The sequence below is a fragment of the Nicotiana attenuata genome, unplaced genomic scaffold (genome assembly GCF_001879085.1).
Source record: "Nicotiana attenuata strain UT unplaced genomic scaffold, NIATTr2, whole genome shotgun sequence".
In the NCBI taxonomy this organism is placed as follows: Eukaryota; Viridiplantae; Streptophyta; class Magnoliopsida; order Solanales; family Solanaceae; genus Nicotiana; species Nicotiana attenuata.
In genome coordinates, this window is record NW_017674013.1 from 79,078 (window position 1) to 98,382 (window position 19,305).

At 38.1% G+C, this 19,305-nt stretch overlaps 1 protein-coding gene across 1 annotated transcript; it reads left to right on the forward strand.

Moving 5' to 3' along the window:
- The first annotated feature begins 11,718 nt into the window (after positions 1–11,718).
- Positions 11,719–15,200, forward strand: LOC109217810 (protein trichome birefringence-like 43). Its single transcript, XM_019382084.1, has 5 exons — positions 11,719–12,096; positions 13,326–13,500; positions 13,969–14,147; positions 14,452–14,610; positions 14,713–15,200. The coding sequence occupies exons 1-5, from the start codon at positions 11,798–11,800 to the stop codon at positions 15,005–15,007; spliced, it is 1,107 nt and encodes a 368-aa protein (XP_019237629.1). The 5' UTR covers positions 11,719–11,797; the 3' UTR covers positions 15,008–15,200.
- Positions 15,201–19,305: the final 4,105 nt, after the last annotated feature.

Here is a 19,305-nt window from a genome sequence, read left to right on the forward strand (position 1 = left end):
CAGACAAGGCCACCTTTGCCTAGTGTAATCATCATATCCCACACTGGGAATGTTTAGAATCTCACCCAATTTAGGTGCATCAAACTGCAGCATTACTCCTTTCACCATGCTGGTGACAACCCCATTCTTGACAGTGGCATTGGCCATGAACTCAATCAGCTCCATCCTGGCCAGTTTCCCATCCAATTGAAGGACCATGTCCTTCCATCCTTGTGCAGCTAGGGCATCCACCAATCTTATCATACCTGGCTCCTCTAGGTCTTTCAACAACCTGCCTTTCAAGATCTTTCTCCTGCCAAAAATGGCAAATCTATCATGTTCTTTCTCAGACTCCTCCTCTTCTTCTTCTCCACTCCATTCTTCTTCTTCTTCAATAATTTTCTTTTGTTTTCCCTTCACAGCAGACCTAGTTCTTTTAGCCAACGAGGACTCAGCAGATACAGGTACAGAGGATGACTTCTTGGTCGAAGTCTTGCAACTCTTTGGTTTGGGTGTTGGAACCTTTTCAGTTGTTCCTCTTTCTTGATGGACCATATCCATCTCCTCTTCTTCTTCTTCTGCAACCTCAACACTCTCCACAACTTTTGCCTTTCCTTTTGCCTTTCCTTTTTCCCTCTTTTTCTTCCTGCTTTCTTCCAGTGCTTTCTGCAACTCTTCCTCACTTTGTTTGACCCTGCTTCTAGTTGCTCTTCCCTTTGAAGGGGCAGTAGACTTAGGAGATGATACTTTGCTTTTCTTTGTTGGCTTGGAAGCAGTTGGAGCTTTTAGGGAAGAAGCCTTGCGCTTCTTTGGGTCATATCTAGCCCCAGCCTTCTTCAAGATGTCAGCTAGGGTTTCTTCAACAGATGAACCAGGTTCATCTTGTTGTTTACTTAAATGAACAAGACCTTCAGCAGCCTCCCCGGAGCCACTTCCCCCTGACTTGTTGCCACTCTCCTCTACCCCTCCACAGATTGCAAGAATTTTGTCTTTCCTTTTCTTTCCCTTTCTACTAGACTTAGCCTCCTTTACATCTTTCAAAGGACCAACCAAAACAAACCTATTTTTTTCCTTTTCTATCACATCAGAAAATACAAAACACGTATTAACCTCACCAGGGGTTTCTTGATTTTTGTCAGTATCAAAAGACCGATGTTCTTCTCCTTCACTGGCAGAGATAAATGCTTCAGACTCAGAATTTGAGTCGGATTCTTTAGCAGGACTTTCCTTCTTTTGACTAGCCTTCAATTTTTCATTTAGAGCTTTCCTCAAAGCTCCAGAAGCTACTGTTTTTCTGGCTAGCATTTTTTGCCTACGAAAACTAGGTTTTGGGTTTTCAACAGGAGGAGTAGATGAGGATATGTTTGAGGGAGACACTGGTGGGGGAGTTCCGGGGTTATCTTGAGGATTTGTCATGGTGAAGGATTTCTGGAGAATTTTGGGGTTTTTTGGAAATTTTGGAGAGAAAAAGGATGATCAGAACTTGGGAGAGATTAATGACGGTTATGGACTAAAGAGAAGGATGTGGAGTGTATTTAAAGAGGGTTATGATTAAATGCAGTAACGACAGCCTTTTTGCAGTAGTCAATCAGGAGTCTAATCACTTTAGAATTCTGGTCTCTTAGTGATTAATGGGCGACGCTATTTTTAGGCAAGAATCCCGTTTTCTTTAGAGTTCTAGGAGAATGAAACTGGTTCAATGCTCAACGGATATAATTTCTGGGAGTTTGGTGAAAATAGGACTTCTGCTCATGATTGAAAAATTAATCTTTCTAATTGTGCTAAGTATAGAAAACATACCTGAACTTTCTCATAAGCATATACTGATGAACCAGGTTCTTCAAGTAGAATTCCCTTGAACATGCCTCAAATGTCATAATAGAAAAACTTTGTAAGAGATTAGTGAGTCATATATACACATGTCACAGGAGTATACTGATTAAAGTATGAGACTGAGTAAGGATCAATCTAGTTAGTTACACAAAGTTGAAACTTCTAACCAAATTTTTTTTTCAATTGCATTCTTCGAACTGGACCTTTTAGGTGATCTTAATCATCCCTAATTCCAACCTGTTCCTCTCAAAGTTTTCTCTACTCAGTGCTTTAGTGAAGATGTCAGCTATTTGTTTATCAGTAGCACAGAATTCTATTGAGATCAATCCTTTCTCATAGTTATCTCTTAGGAAGTGGTGTCTAACATCTATGTGCTTGGTCCTTTTATGATGAACAGGGTTCTTTGTCATACTTATAGCACTAGTGTTATCACAGAATATTAGTATACATCCCACTTCAATTCCAAAATCTACCAGCTATTGTTTGATCCATAGTAATTGAGCACAACAAGAAGCAGCAGCAACATATTCAGCTTCAGCAGTAGATAGGGCTACTGAATTTTGCTTTTTGGTAGCCCATGATACAAGACATGAACCAAGGAAGTGTGCCATACCTGAGGTGCTCTTCCTATCAACTAGGAAACCTGCATAATCAGCATTAGCATATCCTACTAGATCAAAATTACTACCTTTAGGATACCAAAGGCACAGATCAGTGGTTCCTTTTAGATATCTCAGTATCCTCTTGACAACAGTCAAGTGAGACTCCTTTGGATTTGCTTGAAAACGAGCACAAAGTCCTACACTGAAAACAATGTCAGGTCTGCTAGTAGTGAGATACAAGAGTGAACCAATCATACCTCTATACAACTTTTGATCAACCGATGAACCAGGTTCATCAACATCTAATTTAGTGGCAGTTGCAATAGGTGTGTCTATTTCTTTGGATTCCTCCATTTTAAACTTTTTGATTAGCTCTTTTGTATACTTCTGCTGATGGATCATTGTTCCATTTGGACTTTGTTTGATCTGTAAGCCTAAAAAGAAGTTAAGTTCACCCATCATGCTCATTTCAAACTCACTCCCCGTTAATTTTGCAAAGTCCTTACTTAGCTTGTCAGTGGTGGCCCCAAAGATTATGTCATCAACGTAAATTTGCACAACAAGGAGATCCTTACCTTTTTCCCTTAAGAATAAGGTACTATCTATTTTACCTCTCTTGTAACCATGCTCCAGCAGGAATTTTGACAGTCGTTCATACCATGCTCTTGGGGCCTGCTTGAGTCCATAGAGAGCCTTGTCCAGCTTGTACACATGCTCAGGACATTCCTTACTCTCAAACCCTGGAGGTTGTTTCACAAACACTTCTTCTTTTAGATAGCCATTTAGGAAGACACTTTTGACATCCATCTGATGAAGAGTAAATTCCATATGTGCTGTAAAGGCTATGAGAAGTCTGATTGCCTCTAGTCTTGCAACTGGAGCAAAAGTCTCATCATAGTCTATGCCATCCTCCTGGCTGTAACCTTGGACCACCAATCTTGCCTTGTTCCTTGTAACTGTTCCATCTTCATCAAGTTTGTTCCTGAAGACCCATTTTGTACCAATGACTGATCTGTCCTTGGGTCTTGGTACTAGGTGCCAAACTTGACTCCTTTCAAACTGGTTAAGCTCATCCTGCATTGCATTTACCCAATCTGCATCCTACAAAGCCTCAACAATATTTTTAGGTTCAATGATAGATAGAAAAGCATCAAAAGCACACAGATTCTTTAATTGTGATCTGGTTTTAACTCCAGATGTTGGATCAGTGAAAATGTTCTCAATGGGATGAGAACTTTGATACTTGTGAGGTTTCACAACCAACTGGCTTCTGCTAGATGTTTCTGCCATTTGCTGAGGAACAGGATCATGAACAGGTTCCTTCAATAAGTTTATCTCAATTCCTCTTTGATTTCTTCCCCCTGTCAGGTTGCACTGTATGGAAGAACCTGTTCCATCACCTGTTCCTTCTGTTGGTGCCACTTTAACCTGAGTTGATGCTTCAGTCAAGTCTTTTCCAATCCAATGGCTTCATCTTCATGTTCCTATCTCTCAGAAAGAATGTTAGTTTCATCAAATACTACATGCACACTTTCTTCAACACACAAAGTTCTTTTGTTAAACACTTTATATGCTTTGCTATGTGAAGAATATCCCAAGAACACTCCTTCATCACTTCTGGGATCAAACTTACCTAGGGAGTCTATTCCATTATTGTGCACATAGCACTTGCAACCAAATGCCCTAAGATGGGATATGTTTGGTTTTCTCCCTTTAAGTAACTCATAGGGAGTTTTCTCAACAAGAGGTCTAGTAACATGCAGTGTTTACAGCCTCTGCCCAGAAGCTGTGAGGCAATTTACTAGAGAGTAGCATGGTTCTAGCCATATCCTCAAGAGTTCTATTCTTTCTTTCAACTACTCCATTTTGCTGAGGGGTCCTAGGGGCAGAGAAATTATGATCTATACCATTTTCATCACATAATTCAGCAAACTTTGAGTTTTCAAATTCAGTTCCATGATCAGACCTAATGGAGGCAAGTTGATTTCCTAATTGTTTCTGAGTTTTTCTAACAAATGCAGAAAACATGTCAAATGCTTCATCTTTGGAGGTTAGAAATAGAACCCAGGTAAATCTAGAATAATCATCAACTAGCACCATTACATATCTCTTTCCACCTCTGCTCATGGTTCTCATTGGACCACATATATCTATATGGACCAAGTCCATCGACTTGGTTGTACTTACCATTTTCTTGCTTTTGAAGGATGACCTTACCTGCTTCCCCCTTGCACATGCCTCACAAACTTTGTTTTCCTTGAACTTGATATTAGGTAACCCTATCACCAAGTCTTTAGAGACTAATTTGTTAAGCTGATTTAGACTTGCATGACCAAGTCTTTTGTGCCACAGAAGGGGATCATTAACCAACACACTTAAACAAGTGAGTTCATTTTCTGAAAGAGTGGACAAATCTACAATGTAAATATCGTTAACTCTTTTTCCCTGCAAAACAATCTTGTCAGTGGTAAGGTTAATCACAAAGCATTTGGTGGAGGTAAAAGCCACAAGGTTACCTCTGTCACACAGTTGTGACACACTTATTAGGCTATATTTCAAGCCATCTATCAGGTAGACATTCTCTATGGAATGAGAATCTGTTTTGCCTACCTTTCCAACCCCAATGATCTCATCTTTCTTTCCATTTCCAAAGGAGACATTACCTCCCTTTAAGTTCTCAAGTGAAAGGAACTGGTCCTTGTCCCCAGTCATATGTTTTGAGCAACCACTATCCATATACCATATTTGGCTCCTTTCACTTGGACCTGCAAAAGAAAATCAGGGGTTAGTCTTAGGAACCCAAACTATTTTGGGTTCCTTTCTATAAGCAAAAGGGTGAATCAAATTTCTTCTTGCCCATCCAGGCAGCTTATTTTTTTCTTGAACAAAAGCTTTGTTCTTTTGACTGGCTTGTTCTTTTGCCTTACATTCATATTTGTAATGGCCAGTCTTACCACAGTGTGTGCAGATTTTATTTTCAGGAAGTGTGAGGTACTTGCTTTTAGGATCCCATTTTGGAGCTTGAGTCCCATAGCCAAGTCCTCTTTTGTTGCTACTGTGATGCTCTTGCAACCAGGAGAGTGCATCAGAAGCCTTGTTCCACTTGCAAGTTCTGTCTAGTTCATGTTTCATCTTTCCTAGATCTTCCATTAAGTCTTTGATGAATTCATCTTTCTTATACAGTTCATCTTTCATTTTTCCCAAATTTTCTTCTAGAGTGAGATATGTGTGATCAGCTTTCTTCTTTCCTGTTCCTAATTTCAGTTTTAGGTTTTCAGACCTAAGTTCTAGGACACTGTTGTCAAGTTCAAGAACCTGGTTCTTCAACTCAGCATTTTTGTTATCACTCTCATTTGCCCTAGACTCTAGACTTTTGCATTTTGCTTTTAGGATCACACATTCCCTAGATAGAACTTCCTTCTCATTGTTAATTATTTCAGATTCATCAATGAAATCTAGTAATAGCTCAGCCAACTTTTCTTTAGACAAGAATTTAATCTTGTCTTTGAGATGAAGAATACTTACCTCTTGTTCATCATCTGATTCTCCAATGGCCATCAGTGCTTGCTCTTTTTCAGCTTCATCTTCTGAGTCTTCATCTGAGGTTTCTCCCCAAGCAGCAACCATAGCCTTGGTTGAACCTTTGTTTCTTTTTGGTTGAACCTGCTCCTTCTTCCTGTTCCTTTGTTCAGTTCTTTCTTTCTTCCACTCAATTTCCCATTGAGGGCAGTTTTTGATCATGTGATCAGTCTTACCACATTTGTAGCAACCCTCATTGGTCTGTTTCTCAGGAGCTCTTGTCTTGTTGTAGGTTGTACCTCTTGAAGAACCCTTTCCTCTCATCAGGTACTTTTTAAAATCTCTAGTGATCATAGCCATCTCATCATCTTCCAGATCTAAACCTTCAGCAATTCTGAGAGCTAAGCTTCTCTCCTTCTTGGGTATATCCATCTTCATGGTTTTCCTTCTCATTTCATAAGCAGTCAGATTTCCAATCAGTTCATCCAGTCTGAGAGTAGCAATATTCTTGGATTCCTGAATAGCAGTGATTTTGCTTTCCCATGTGACTGGCAGAACCCTTGTCAGAATTTTCTCAACCTTGTCTTCTTCAAGAATAACCCTTCCAAGAGACTTAAGTTCATTTGTCAGTGTAGTGAACCTAGTATACATCTCCTGGATAGTTTCTCCTTCCTTCATAGTAAAATTCTCATATTGAGAATACAGCAATGTTCCTCTTGATCTTTTCACTTGAGGTGTTCCTTCATGGGCCACTTGCAAAGTGTCCCATATCTCCTTAGCAGTAGTACAGCTTTGGATCCTACTGTACTCATCTGGACCTAGTCCACACACCAGCCATTTCTTGGCCTTAGCATTTTTCTCCCACTTTCTCAGATCTTCAGCAGTACAGTCAGCCCTTGTCTTTGGCACATCAAACTCTTTCAGCATTCTTCTTTGTGATTGCTAGGGGACCATCAGTGACTATGTCCCAAAGTTCATAGTTTTCCCCTATGATGTGATCTCTCATCCTGTTCTTCCACCAAGAATAGTATTGACAATTGAAAAGTAGAGGTCTAGCAGTGGATTGCCCTTCCCAGTTCCCAGGTGGTGCACTCATGTTAATCTTTTTTCTAAGGTGATAGCCTCTTCAAGGATAACCTGCTCTGATACCAATTGATGTTCTAAACGTCAATACCACACAAGAGTGGGGGGGTGATTTGTGTGGTACCCAATTTTCGCTCTAGAAGAACCCGGTTCTTGTAGGTGTACTTACTACTACTGTTTACGGAATTAAAAGTGCATAAAATAAAGAACTCAGAGATTTTTACGTGGAAACACCTGGCTCAAAAGGTGAAAAAACCACGACCTACTACTCAGTAGGATTTTCCCAAACTTCCACTAAAATCACTGAGCCAAAAACAGCATTTACAAAACTCTTGTAAACCTAAGGATTAAACTCTAATCCCAGTGTGGCACACAACCTCAATTGCTGCGACACTTTCAAGTTAACTCTAACTTGAATACTCAAAGTACCTAATACAATTGCTTCTATGAAAGCTGGAAAGGTACAACTTTAAACCACCTACTACAATTGAACTAGAATAAGAATAAACACAATAGAATTGGTTCTTCTATCTTGTCCAAGTAGCTTCAGGAATGCACACTTGAATTTCACATAAATTGCTTGCCAAATTGCCTCGCTCTTTTGCTCTCAATTTAGTTTTACTTCTGCGTTTGTGCAACACCTGTAAAAGAGAACAACCATTATTATTTAATGAGTTAGTAATCAGAGTTTGATTGAGATTCAATTGCTGATCCTTTGTCGAATTTGAGTCCTACAACAATACAAACTCCAACCCTTATCCTTGATCCGGATTAGTTCTCTTCACATTAGGAGACTTCATCTCCTCATCCTTTATGCAACCTTTTCGATCAATTCAGATGATATTGCTGCTTGATCCTTGAGACTTATCTTCTTCACGTGCATCTCACATGTATAAGTAGATAACCAATGTGTCTCACATGATGAACCTGGTCAATGACTGAGTTCGTTTGTCATTCTTCAAAACTTCATCTGAACTTGGCCAACAAATATATACTTCGATTGTTTTTCCTATTTGTTTCTCAAACATCTTATTAACGAGCCTTTGATAAGTGGATCCGGCGTTTTTAAGCCCAAATGGCATCACATTATAACAATATGTTCCAAAGTTAGTTATCAACGAAGTTTTTTCCTGATCCTCAAGGTTCATCTTGTTTTGATTGTACCCGGAGTAGGCATCAAGGGAACTCATTAACTCGTGCACGGGTTTTGCATCAATCATTTGATCAATGTTTGGCAGTGACGAGTCTTTAGGGCATACCTTATTTAATTCCTTATAATCTACGCACATTCTAAACTTGTTATTCTTCTTTGGAACTACAACTACATTAGCTAACCATTTTGGTACTTTACCTCCCAGATTGAACCAATGTCAAGTAGTCGATTTACCTCTTCTTTAACAAACCTACTCCTGACCTCGGCTATTGGACGTTTCTTTTTCCTTAACAATTGGATGTTTGGATCCAGGCTTAGCTTGTACACGGCCACCCCTAATGGTATACCTGTCATATCCGAATGCGACCATGCAAAACAATTGACGTTAGTTTTAAGGAAATTAGTAAATCCTGACCTGAGCTCGGGATTGAGCTCTGTCCCCAAGTGAAACTTCCTTTCCATGAATTCTTCGAATAAAGCCACTTGCTTGAGTTTTTCTGCAATGGACTTGGTTACATCTAACCCCTCTGTTACCTGAAAGTATCTCGGCACCTGGTGGGATTCCGATGACTCCTCGCCTCTATCATCTTCATTTAGCAAGGGAGAAGGCGTAGGTTCTTGTGATTGCTATTTGCTGGGCTCTTTCCCTTTGATGCTGGAAATCGACACTGCATTTATCTCTCTTTCTGCTGATTGATCTCCTCATATCTGCTTGATTCCTTTCGGGGTCGAGAATTTCAACAGTTGATAATATGTTGATGGCACAACCTTCATCTCATGTATCCATGGCCTTCCGAGGATTATGTTGTAACCCATGTCACCGTCTACCACTTTGAATAAAGTGGTCTTAGTCACCCCTTCGGCGTTCGTGCACAGCAGGATCTCTCCTCGAGTTGTAACACCCTATGAGGAGCTTGTTGCCGGAATGAAGCTCCCAGTTAACTTTGTTTGTTCCAGCACTCTCTATTGAATGATGTAGGCTGAGTTTCATGGGTTAGCCAAAACACACTTAATCTTTAAATGTAAGACATTGAGAGAAATTACCAGGGCGACGTTATGTGGCAGTTGAATTCTGTCGGCATCTTCCTCCGTGAAAGTGATGTCATCTTCTGTGACTTCCCGAAGTCTATTATTGTGGGTCACTGATATCTTTGTTTTCTAGCCGCCGAGAATGTTACGCCATTAATTTCATTCCCTCTTAAAATCATGTTGATAGTAAACCAAAGGGGGTCTTCTGCTATCTTTGAAGGCTCCACATTGTCCTGGCTACGACCATAATTGTTCTTAGCTTGGTCGCTCAAGAACTCCCTGAGATGGCCATTCTTCAACAATGTCACTATCGAAATCGCTTTTGAGCTTATCCTAATTCTTGTCTCAATCCCGTCCCTTGGTTGATTTCGAGAACCCGAGCTGATCGTCTTCTATTCTTGTTTCAACTCATAACGGTTATGGACATCCACCCATGTGGTCGCTGGGAATTCGAGCAAGCTTTTCTTCAGATTTCGGGAGGCGTCGAAGATTCTCGGATTCAAACCCTTTGTTAATGCCTCCGCTGCCCACTCGTGCGGTACAACCGGTAGCAACATCCTCTCTTTCTACAATCTTATCACGAATTCTCGCAGCAATTCAGACTCACCTTGTGCGATCCTAAATATGGCTGCCTTCCTGGCTTGGACCTTTCTCGTCCCAGCATGGGTCTTGATGAATGAATCTGCAAGTATTTCAAATGAGTTAATTGAATGCTCGGATAATAGCGAATACCTATAAGGGCCCCCTTCGTGAGGGTTTCACCAAAATTCTTTGATAGGACCGATTCGATCTCGTGTTAAGCCAGATCGGAATCAACTCTGGTGTTGCGCTAAGTTTGAATGTAATTTTGTGTATTTTTTCAAATCTGGGCCTTTTAATATTTGTGGTGCACCCGGAATTTGATCCATTCGGGCATGATATTCCTTCGAACTTTGATCCATCCATTCGTTCATTTCCCTCATAAACCTCATAAGCTCAGTTTTGAAGGGATCATTACCGTTGTCATTGCCAGATCCGCTACCAGCTCCCCCGGCGCCATCAAAACCGACTTCACCCCTTGGGGTAATTTGTCAATCCTTTGAGTAGTTTGATTCACAGAAGTGCTGGGAGGAATCGGGCCCCTTCCGCTCGCATTATTGGAACTGCCTGACAGCGCTTGTTTTAACTTTGTCATCACCCGATCCTGCCTTGAGAGATGGGTCATGATGGCTTTCTGCTGCTCTCTTAAGATCTTCATTGTTTTCACGACATGTTCCTCCTCCGCGTCATCGGGAGTTGGCTCTCGCACATGTCGGGAGGAAATGTATTTCGCTTTACGAACCGGGGTTGCTTCGTTCCTTTCGTTACGGGTCGCTGATTGAATCTTCAAGTTAAGGAAAATCTTCATGTCCCTCAACGTTGTGCCTGATGTTGACATCGTTAGCTGCCATTTTTGACTTCTTGCTAAAGAAAAAATCAAACAAGTTAGTAATAGACGTAAAGGTCAAAGCAATTACGCAACTGTCTAAGCCGCACGGTGGATGCCAAACTATTTACCCGTAAAATGGTACGGTTAATTTTGTTACGGGATTTATAGACAAGCGAATTGATTTGGCCCAAAAATGATAATAAAATAAGATTAAACATAAGACTTAACAGTTGAAATTGAAGAAGATGGCGAGCCTAGCTCCGAGCGCAATGTCTTCGAGGACAGAAATAAAAACAATATAAAAAGAAGATAAAATTGTTTAATTGAGAGCGAAAATGAAGTACAGCCTATGTGTTTCCAAGATTTCTCGTGCTTATAATGGTAGCTGAGCCTGGTATTTATAGCTATGCCTATGAAACAAGATCCTAGGATGAAACCCACTTAAATGATAATAAAGGAGCTATTGATCAATATGTAACGGTATTGCCATGAATGCCAATCCCATTTAATGTTAGAAAATATTCTTCATTGAATGCTATCCGATGGCAAATATTAGTTTTGTTCCCGGACCATGCTCCCTTCGGGGATTATAATATCCGATGTCAATTGCAGCTGCTGTTCCAGGTGCTGGTTGTTACTTGATTTGCCTTTTGTTTGTGTATGATTCCACGTGTCTTGTTATCATTAGATCAGTTATTATAAACCAATTTTACCCTATACAATATATTATCTATTTCTTATTTTCTATATATTCCTTTTACCATAATTAGTCACGATTTTGAGAAATTAAACATGATGTATATCTCTACATGTAACTAGATTTTTTTCAGTATTTACATGATAATTAGATCGCTAAGATGTGTTGAACATAATATCCGGAATTATGATAATAAACGTTTTACAGTTAGGGAAGAAAGCAAATTAAACCGCCAATTTTACTCCCCAATATTCCGCATTTAACGAACGTGGTGCATACTGCTTACACGCATAAACCACACTCTCCTTCCTTGTTAAATCTCCCTTATATCTTTCTTTTTACGCTGTCATTTATTAGACAAATGGACGCTCATTAATTAATTATTATTCCCTTTTCTTCATAAATCTCACAACATTAAATCCTCCACCATTACCTGCAGCGACTGACCTTATGCTTTCGTTTTTTTCTCTGTAATCAGCCCTTAACTTTCTAACATGAAGGGTTGTGTGTTTTTCCCTTGGTTTGTGAAAGTAGTAGTGATAATCAACATTATTTGCTCAATTAGCAATAATGTTGATTTAGCAGAAGCCAAGCAAAAGAAGCTGCCACCTAAAAATATGGGTGCACAGTGCGATTTTTATGATGGAAGATGGGTTTTAGATTATAAGTACCCACTCTATAATGCCAAAGATTGTCCATTCCTTTTGCAGCAGTTTGATTGTGTAAGGAATGGCAGACCGGACAGAGCGTATCTCGAGTATAGATGGCAACCACGAAATTGTGACTTGACCAGGTAAAGGAATATGAGTGCAATTGAAATTCTTTTGTATTCATAAGACTCTTTAGTATTTCTTGAGTTCTTAATCTTTCCTCCGGGTTAATCATATAGCCAAGAGAAATTATGAACTAGAATAGTAGAGCTCGCGGTCCAGTGAATATTTCATAGTAGCCTCATTAGATCATAACGGAGCATAAACTGAAATATTGTGGGGCGGCTTCAAAAATGGTTGTTAAATCGTTAGCTTTATTAACTGTTTGATTATCTGCGAAAAATCAAACTTCCATAGTAGATATGATAATTAACTTTAATTTGAAACGTCAGACAAAAAAATGTTTATCATCTCCTAAATGTTTGAGCATCTTGTTAGTTCTATTTAAAGATTAATCAGTAGAGCAGCTGTTGTATGTAATTCATTTTTCCGGTTAAGGAAAGAGTAATTAATTACTCCCTATAGTATTATTTTCTAGACAAAGAGAAGAAATTTTTGGGCGGCGGGAAGAAAAACTGTATGTTTAATTTATAGAAATTCAAATTTTTAGCTTTAAAAAAAAAATTATGAGAACTTAGGAACGAAGTTTGTCTCATCTATTATATCGTGCTTTGTAAATATTCGTTTTTCTAGGGTAGACAGGTTTTGCTCGATAATAGGAGTATTAGTTTTCGTGCATTGTGTCTTTAGCCATTTAGGTATTTTGTATGAAATGAGTGATTGAAATTCGAGAAGCAAATGATTAAACAAAAGGTCCATTTCTTAATAATATACTCCCTTCGGTTCAAAATAAGTGTTCAGTTTCCTTTTAGCACGCCCATTAAGAAAATGCTAAATCAGATACAAAAATACCTAGTATGATTAAACTACCCTTATTAAATATTGGTCACATAGTTATAGTGAGGAGTGAGAAAACTTTTTAGGGATATGCACATAAGGGTAAAAGAGTAAAAAAAAAATTAAATTTTTTCTTGATTACATAACTGGACACTTATTTTGAACCAAAATGAAATGGTAAACTGGTCACTTATTGTGAACCGGAGGGAGTAGTTTCTTGTCATTTGTGAACTTGATGAATATTAATCTGACAAGTAGTGCTGTATTCCCGCGTTGAGTATTAAATGAATGGAAGATTATTTAATCTTGTGATCTCGTGTGAAAATCATTTATTATAGTACTATGCTTTTATTACACGCACTTCCAATGAAACATTAACAAAAATGTTTTTATCTTTGGGTTTTTGGATACGTAGGTGGGATGGAAAGGATTTCGTGAGAAGAATTAAAAATAAGAAGGTGCTTTTCGTGGGAGATTCGTTGAGCTTGAATCAATGGCAATCCTTGGCTTGCATGCTTCATTCTGCCTTCCCTCGTGCATATTACAATGTCACCAGAAATGGAGCTCTCGTGTCTACTTTTTCTATACCCGTAAGTATTCATATTGAGGCGAATTCAGAATTTAGAGTTTAACTGTTCGAAATTGATGTGATCTATTATATATACATATTTTTAACTCTTTTAGTATATATAAGTGAACCGACTTAACCTACTAATCCGTTCTGGTCGGAGGCGGACCTACATGGTAGGGAGAAGGGTCACTAGCACTGGAAAACTTAAAACTCCATATATACTTGTAAATGTCTTCAAGAAATAGTTGAATATTAACAGAGGCCACCGTACCAATCTTTAAGAGCAATGATAAATTAATATTGAATGTAACGGTGCCTCCTGACCATCGGATCCTGGGTCCGCATCTGGCACTAGTTTAGCCTCTGGATTCATCCATCCTCTTTTTTTTTTTTAATTTCTCCCTAACATATGGCTTTCAATATTGTCAGTGTCAAATATATTATAATTGCTAATAATCCCTCCATTTTAATGTTTGATTGAATTTAGTCGAAGCAAGTGACAGTGAGTTACGTGAGAAATGCACTGCTGGTTGACATAGTGAGGCAGAAATCAAAAAGAGTGCTAAAGCTAGACTCGGTTGCAGGTTCGTCAAAGCTGTGGATGGGTTATGACATCTTGATCTTTGATACTTGGCATTGGTGGCTTCACACTGGAAGAAAACAACCGTGAGTTACAAATTTCTCATTATTAATACTCATCCGTCCATTATCATATGATCTTATTTCTATTCGGGAGTTGATATTTTTACTTCACTCTGAACCCTATTATTCTGTTGGTCTTTTAACATATTTAGCCAAGTATATAAAAAATATATTTATAATTACAGCCGCTAGTCAAACATACAAAAATATACATTGTAGGTATAAAACATGTACTAGTATATTATATGTATATTATACATTAATATACAAAAAGATATATATATATATATATATATATATACACTAAATATGGTACTAATTTTTGCAGATGGGATGTGATTCAAGATGGGAAATACGTGCGGAAAGATATGGATCGTTTAAAAGCTTACGAAAAAGCATTGGTAACATGGGGTCGATGGGTTTCCAACAACATTAATTTCAAGAAAGTTCAGGTCTTCTTCCAGGGTATCTCCCCTGATCACAGCAAGTAAGTTTTTTTATTATTTAACAGAATTAAATAAGAATTTCCAACTTCCATTAGAGTAATATATACTAATGTTTTTATTTGTCTAATAAATTTTATTAACAGTGCCACCGAATGGGGGAGAAAGACCAATAAAATGCAATGTTGGGGAGAAAAGAAACCCATAAAAAAGCTAAGGTGTGGAAGTAAAGTTCAAGCAAATATGCTGTTGGACCAAGTGTTGGGAAAAACAGGAAAGCCAGTTCATTTGCTGAGCATAAGCAAAATGTCACAATATAGAGTGGATGGCCATCCTTCAATTTATGGAAGCCCTAGGTATAAAGGCATGGATTGTACACATTGGTGTCTTCCTGGTGTTCCTGATACTTGGAATCAACTTCTTTATGCTAATCTCATGTAAATTGAAAATTGTTATACTGAGGAACTCAGAAAATATTTGAAAGAATGATATCAAAATTATAATACAAATTCATATTATACTATCTAATGGTGTTGGTAATTGTGGTCGTGTTTCATAATATTTGTCCATTTGGGTACTTGTGCGAGCTCTAACAAATGTGCACTTATCGGTTTAGTCGTGCCATAATGATATTTTGCGGTTTTATAATTTCCCATTTATTTGACAAGTAAATAATTGTCATTTCTTTTTTATTTCGAAGAAAACATTCTTGAGCTTTTGAATTGATTGTTAGTATCTGTATTCGAAAATATAATTTCTGTAAAATAAAACGAAACCAGAAACAAAAGACGGAAATAGAATCAGATGAATAACGTTCCGAGACCAACAGAAAATTGTGTTTCCTTAAGGAATTTAATCCTCTCGCTGTTGCCCAACTTCGCTGGATTAATTACTCCCAGGATAGAATGGAACAACTATTCTGTAATATCGGCAATGAAAATTACAGAACTTCATCGAACTCAACAAACGGCAGTAAACCACACTGATGCTTGCGTTTTGCTTGCTTGAAAACAATGCAGATATGTAGAAGAGAGAGGGGAGAGTATGCAGATTTCGGTGCTAAAAATTGAGGCAAAACCTCTGAATTTATAGCCTAACAGCCTGGGTTGAATAGGTGGGAAGGTAACTGTTCATATGAGGTACCATTTCGGCAGAAGTCTGGTCGCAAATTTTAAACTCAAAACGACCGTCGGGAACCGCGAATTTTTAAATTAAAACTCCGCGAAAAAAATTGTATAATGGAAAACGGGAAATAAATTTGGTCCAAAAAATTATCAATCAATCATATCAATTGACTAAATCCGAATCCGAGCCGAGCGTGCGACAACGATGGCGCGAGGCACTATTTTTTTTAACTCTTTAAGAGCTAGAAGATGTACTTCTCTATATAAGCACACGGATTTTCTTTCCTTTTTCCAATGAGGAACAAAGCGCATTAGTAAAGAAAAATATTTCAAACTTTTCGTTTTCCTATTAATCTTTTTCCTCCATTCCCATTCACACCTCTTATCTAATTAGATAAAAAAAAACCCAACAACCCCCCACATGAATGGGGAATGGCTATTTGACAATATGCATGCATGAGAAAACTGTGTGATTTACAAGCATGGATTAATCGCATCTGGATAAGTAGGTTTCCCTTTGAACTTTCCATAGTGAACTTATGTCAGATATACTCGGTCAATCGGTAGATTTGATATCTTTGAACCGTCGAACTTTGGTATATACCTAGACAGCCATAAGTCACACAATCAACCCTTTAACCGCCTTTGGTTCTCATTGTTATGTTCGTTTCAGTCATGAACATCGCCTGGTTCATAAGTGCGTAGAGAACTGGCCTTACAGTCCTTGAAGCGGCTTACACTTCACACTTATATAGGTGATTCCTAAACGTGTTATCCCGTGGATACACTATTTGATATACCACGTATCAAACTTAGAAACCATTAAAAACCTTAACGCTTTATCCTTGGTACTGAATATTGTCTCATCACGAGAATAGACCAAAATTTTATTTGACAATGTTGAACCGTCACTAATGACTTTGTTTGATCTCCTTGAACCTAGATCTTGGGATCTCAAGTTTTCAAGGTAGAGTTACCGCCACAGTGACTTGTCCTCGGCCATAGTCTCATTCCCGTCGATGATTTATCAACTGCCTCTTTATTTAAGTCTTTTGTAAGTGGATCCGACACATTATCTTTTGACTTTACGTAGTCAGTTTTGATAATTCCACTAGATAGTAGTTGTCTAACGGTATTATGTCTTCATCATATGTGACGCGATTTCGCGTTATACATAACGCTTCCAGCCCTTCCTATTGCCGCTTGACTATCGCAATGTATGCATATAGGAGCCACTGGTTTGGGCCAAAATAGAATATCTTCTAAGAAATTCTAGAGCCATTCAACTTCTTCTCCAGCCTTATCTAAAGCTACAAACTCAGACTCCATTGTAGAGCGAGCGATGCATGTCTATTTGGTTGATTTCCAAGACACTGCTCCTCCACCAATAGTAAACACGTATCCACTTGTGGACTTTGTTTCTGATGACCCTGTAATCCAATTTGCATCACTATATCCTTCAATTACCGCATGATATTTATTGTAGTGCAAAGCATAATCTTGGGTATGTTTTAGATATCCCAAAACTCGTTACATTGCCATCCGATGAGTTTGGTCGGGAATACTTGTGTAACGACTCAGTTTACTTACTGCACGAGCTATATCAGGTCGTGTACAATTCATGATATACATTAAACTTCCCAACACTCGAGCATAATCCAATTGAGATTTGCTCTGACCTAGATTCTTTGTAAGAGCAACATTTACATCAATCTGGGTCTTTGCGACTTTGAAATCTAAATACTTGAATTTTTCAAGTACCATTTTAATGTAATGAGATTGAGACAATGTCAGTCCTTGAGGAGTCCTATGGATTTTAATTCCTAGAATTAAATCATCAACTCCTAAGTCTTTCATATCAAACTTGCTAGCAAGCATACGCTTAGTAGCATTTATATCTGCAATGTCTTTGCTCATTATTAATATTTCATCAACATATAAACATACAATGACTATATGATTTGGAGTGTTTTAAATGTAAACATATTTATCACAATCATTAATCTTAAATCTATTTGCCAACATTGTTTGTTCAAGTTTCGCATGTCATTGCTTAGGTGCTTGTTTTAATCCGTAAAGTGACTTAACAAGTCGGCACACCTTCTTTTCTTTTTCGGGAATCACGAACCCTTCAGGTTGTTCCATATAAATTTGTTCCTTCAAATCTCCATTTAAGAAGGTTGTCTTTACATCTATGTGATGGATTTCAATACCATACACGGCGGCTAATGCTATTATCCTCGTTACCGGTGAGTATGTATCAAAATAATCAAGACCTTCTCGTTGTCTAAACCTTTTGACAACTAATCTTGCCTTATATTTGTCAATAGTACCATCAGCTTTAATTTTCCTTTTGAAAATCCATTTAGAACCCAAAGGTTTTTTTTCCTGGAGAAAGATCAACAATTCCCAAGTATGATTACTTAATATGGATTCTATCTATTGACTGCCTCTTTCCAATAATGTACTTCCGAGGAAGACATTGCTTCTTTAAACGTTTGAGGCTCATTTTCCAACAAAAAGGTCAGAAAGTCTGATCCAAAGGAAGTAGTTGTCCTTTGACGTTTACTACGTCTTGGATTTTCCTCACTAAACGTACTTTCCTTTGCTTCTTCTCGAGGACGCTTACATTTTTCACTAGACGACTCGCAATCGTTTTTATTCGGGTAAATATTCTCAAAGAATTCAGCATTATCGTATTTGATTACCGTATTGATATGAATGTCGAGATTTTCTAAATAAATCAGAAAACGATATGTCGTACTATTTCTTGCATATCTTATGAACGCAATCAATCGTTTTCGGTCCAATCTTCACCCTTTTGGGTTTAGAAATTTGCACTTTATCCAAACACCCCCCACACTTCAAAATATTTTAAGTTGGGTTTCCTATCTTTCCATTTTTCATATGGAAAGGTTTGCGTTTTGCTATGGGGAACTCGATTGAGTATTTGGTTAGCTGTAAGAATAGCTTCCCTCCCCCCCCCCCACAAGTTCTGGGGTAAACCCGAACTTGTCAACAAGGCATTCATCGTCTCCTTTAATATTCTATTCTTTTTTTCCGCAATTCCATTAGATTGCAGTGAGTAAGGAGCAGTTGTTTAGTGAATAATGTCATATACAACAACAACAACAACAACAACATACCCAATATATCCCACGAGTGGGGTCTGGGAAGGGTGGTGAGTACGCAGACCTTACCCCAGTATTCCTTTTGAAGAAATATGTTTGGAATAATGTCATATTCCAAACATATTTTTTCAAAAGGAGATTCATATTCGCCACTCCTATCACTCCTTATCATTTTGATCTTTTTGTTTAGTTGCGTTTCAACTTTATTTTTGTATTGCTTGAATGCCTCAATTGTTTCATCTTTACTGTTAAGTAAATAAATATAGCAATATCTAGTACTGTCGTCAATAAAGTTATGAAATACTTTTTCCCACCGCGAGATGGTATTTACTTCATGTCGCAAATATCTTTGTGAATTAAGTCTAAAGCATTTGAATTTCTTTCAACCGACTTATAAGGATATTCAACATACTTAGATTCCAAATATATTTGACATTTCAAATTATCGCATTCAAATTTAGGCAATATTTCCAAGTTAACCATC

Excerpts from the sequence above, each read along its gene's own strand:
- LOC109217810 (XM_019382084.1), top strand. The coding sequence starts at position 11,798 with ATGAAGGGTTGTGTGTTTTTCCCTTGGTTTGTGAAAGTAGTAGTGATA. Across the intron at positions 12,097-13,325 it reads CGAAATTGTGACTTGACCAG|GTGGGATGGAAAGGATTTCG; the intron begins GTAAAGGAATAT and ends TTGGATACGTAG. Across the intron at positions 13,501-13,968 it reads TGTCTACTTTTTCTATACCC|TCGAAGCAAGTGACAGTGAG; the intron begins GTAAGTATTCAT and ends GATTGAATTTAG.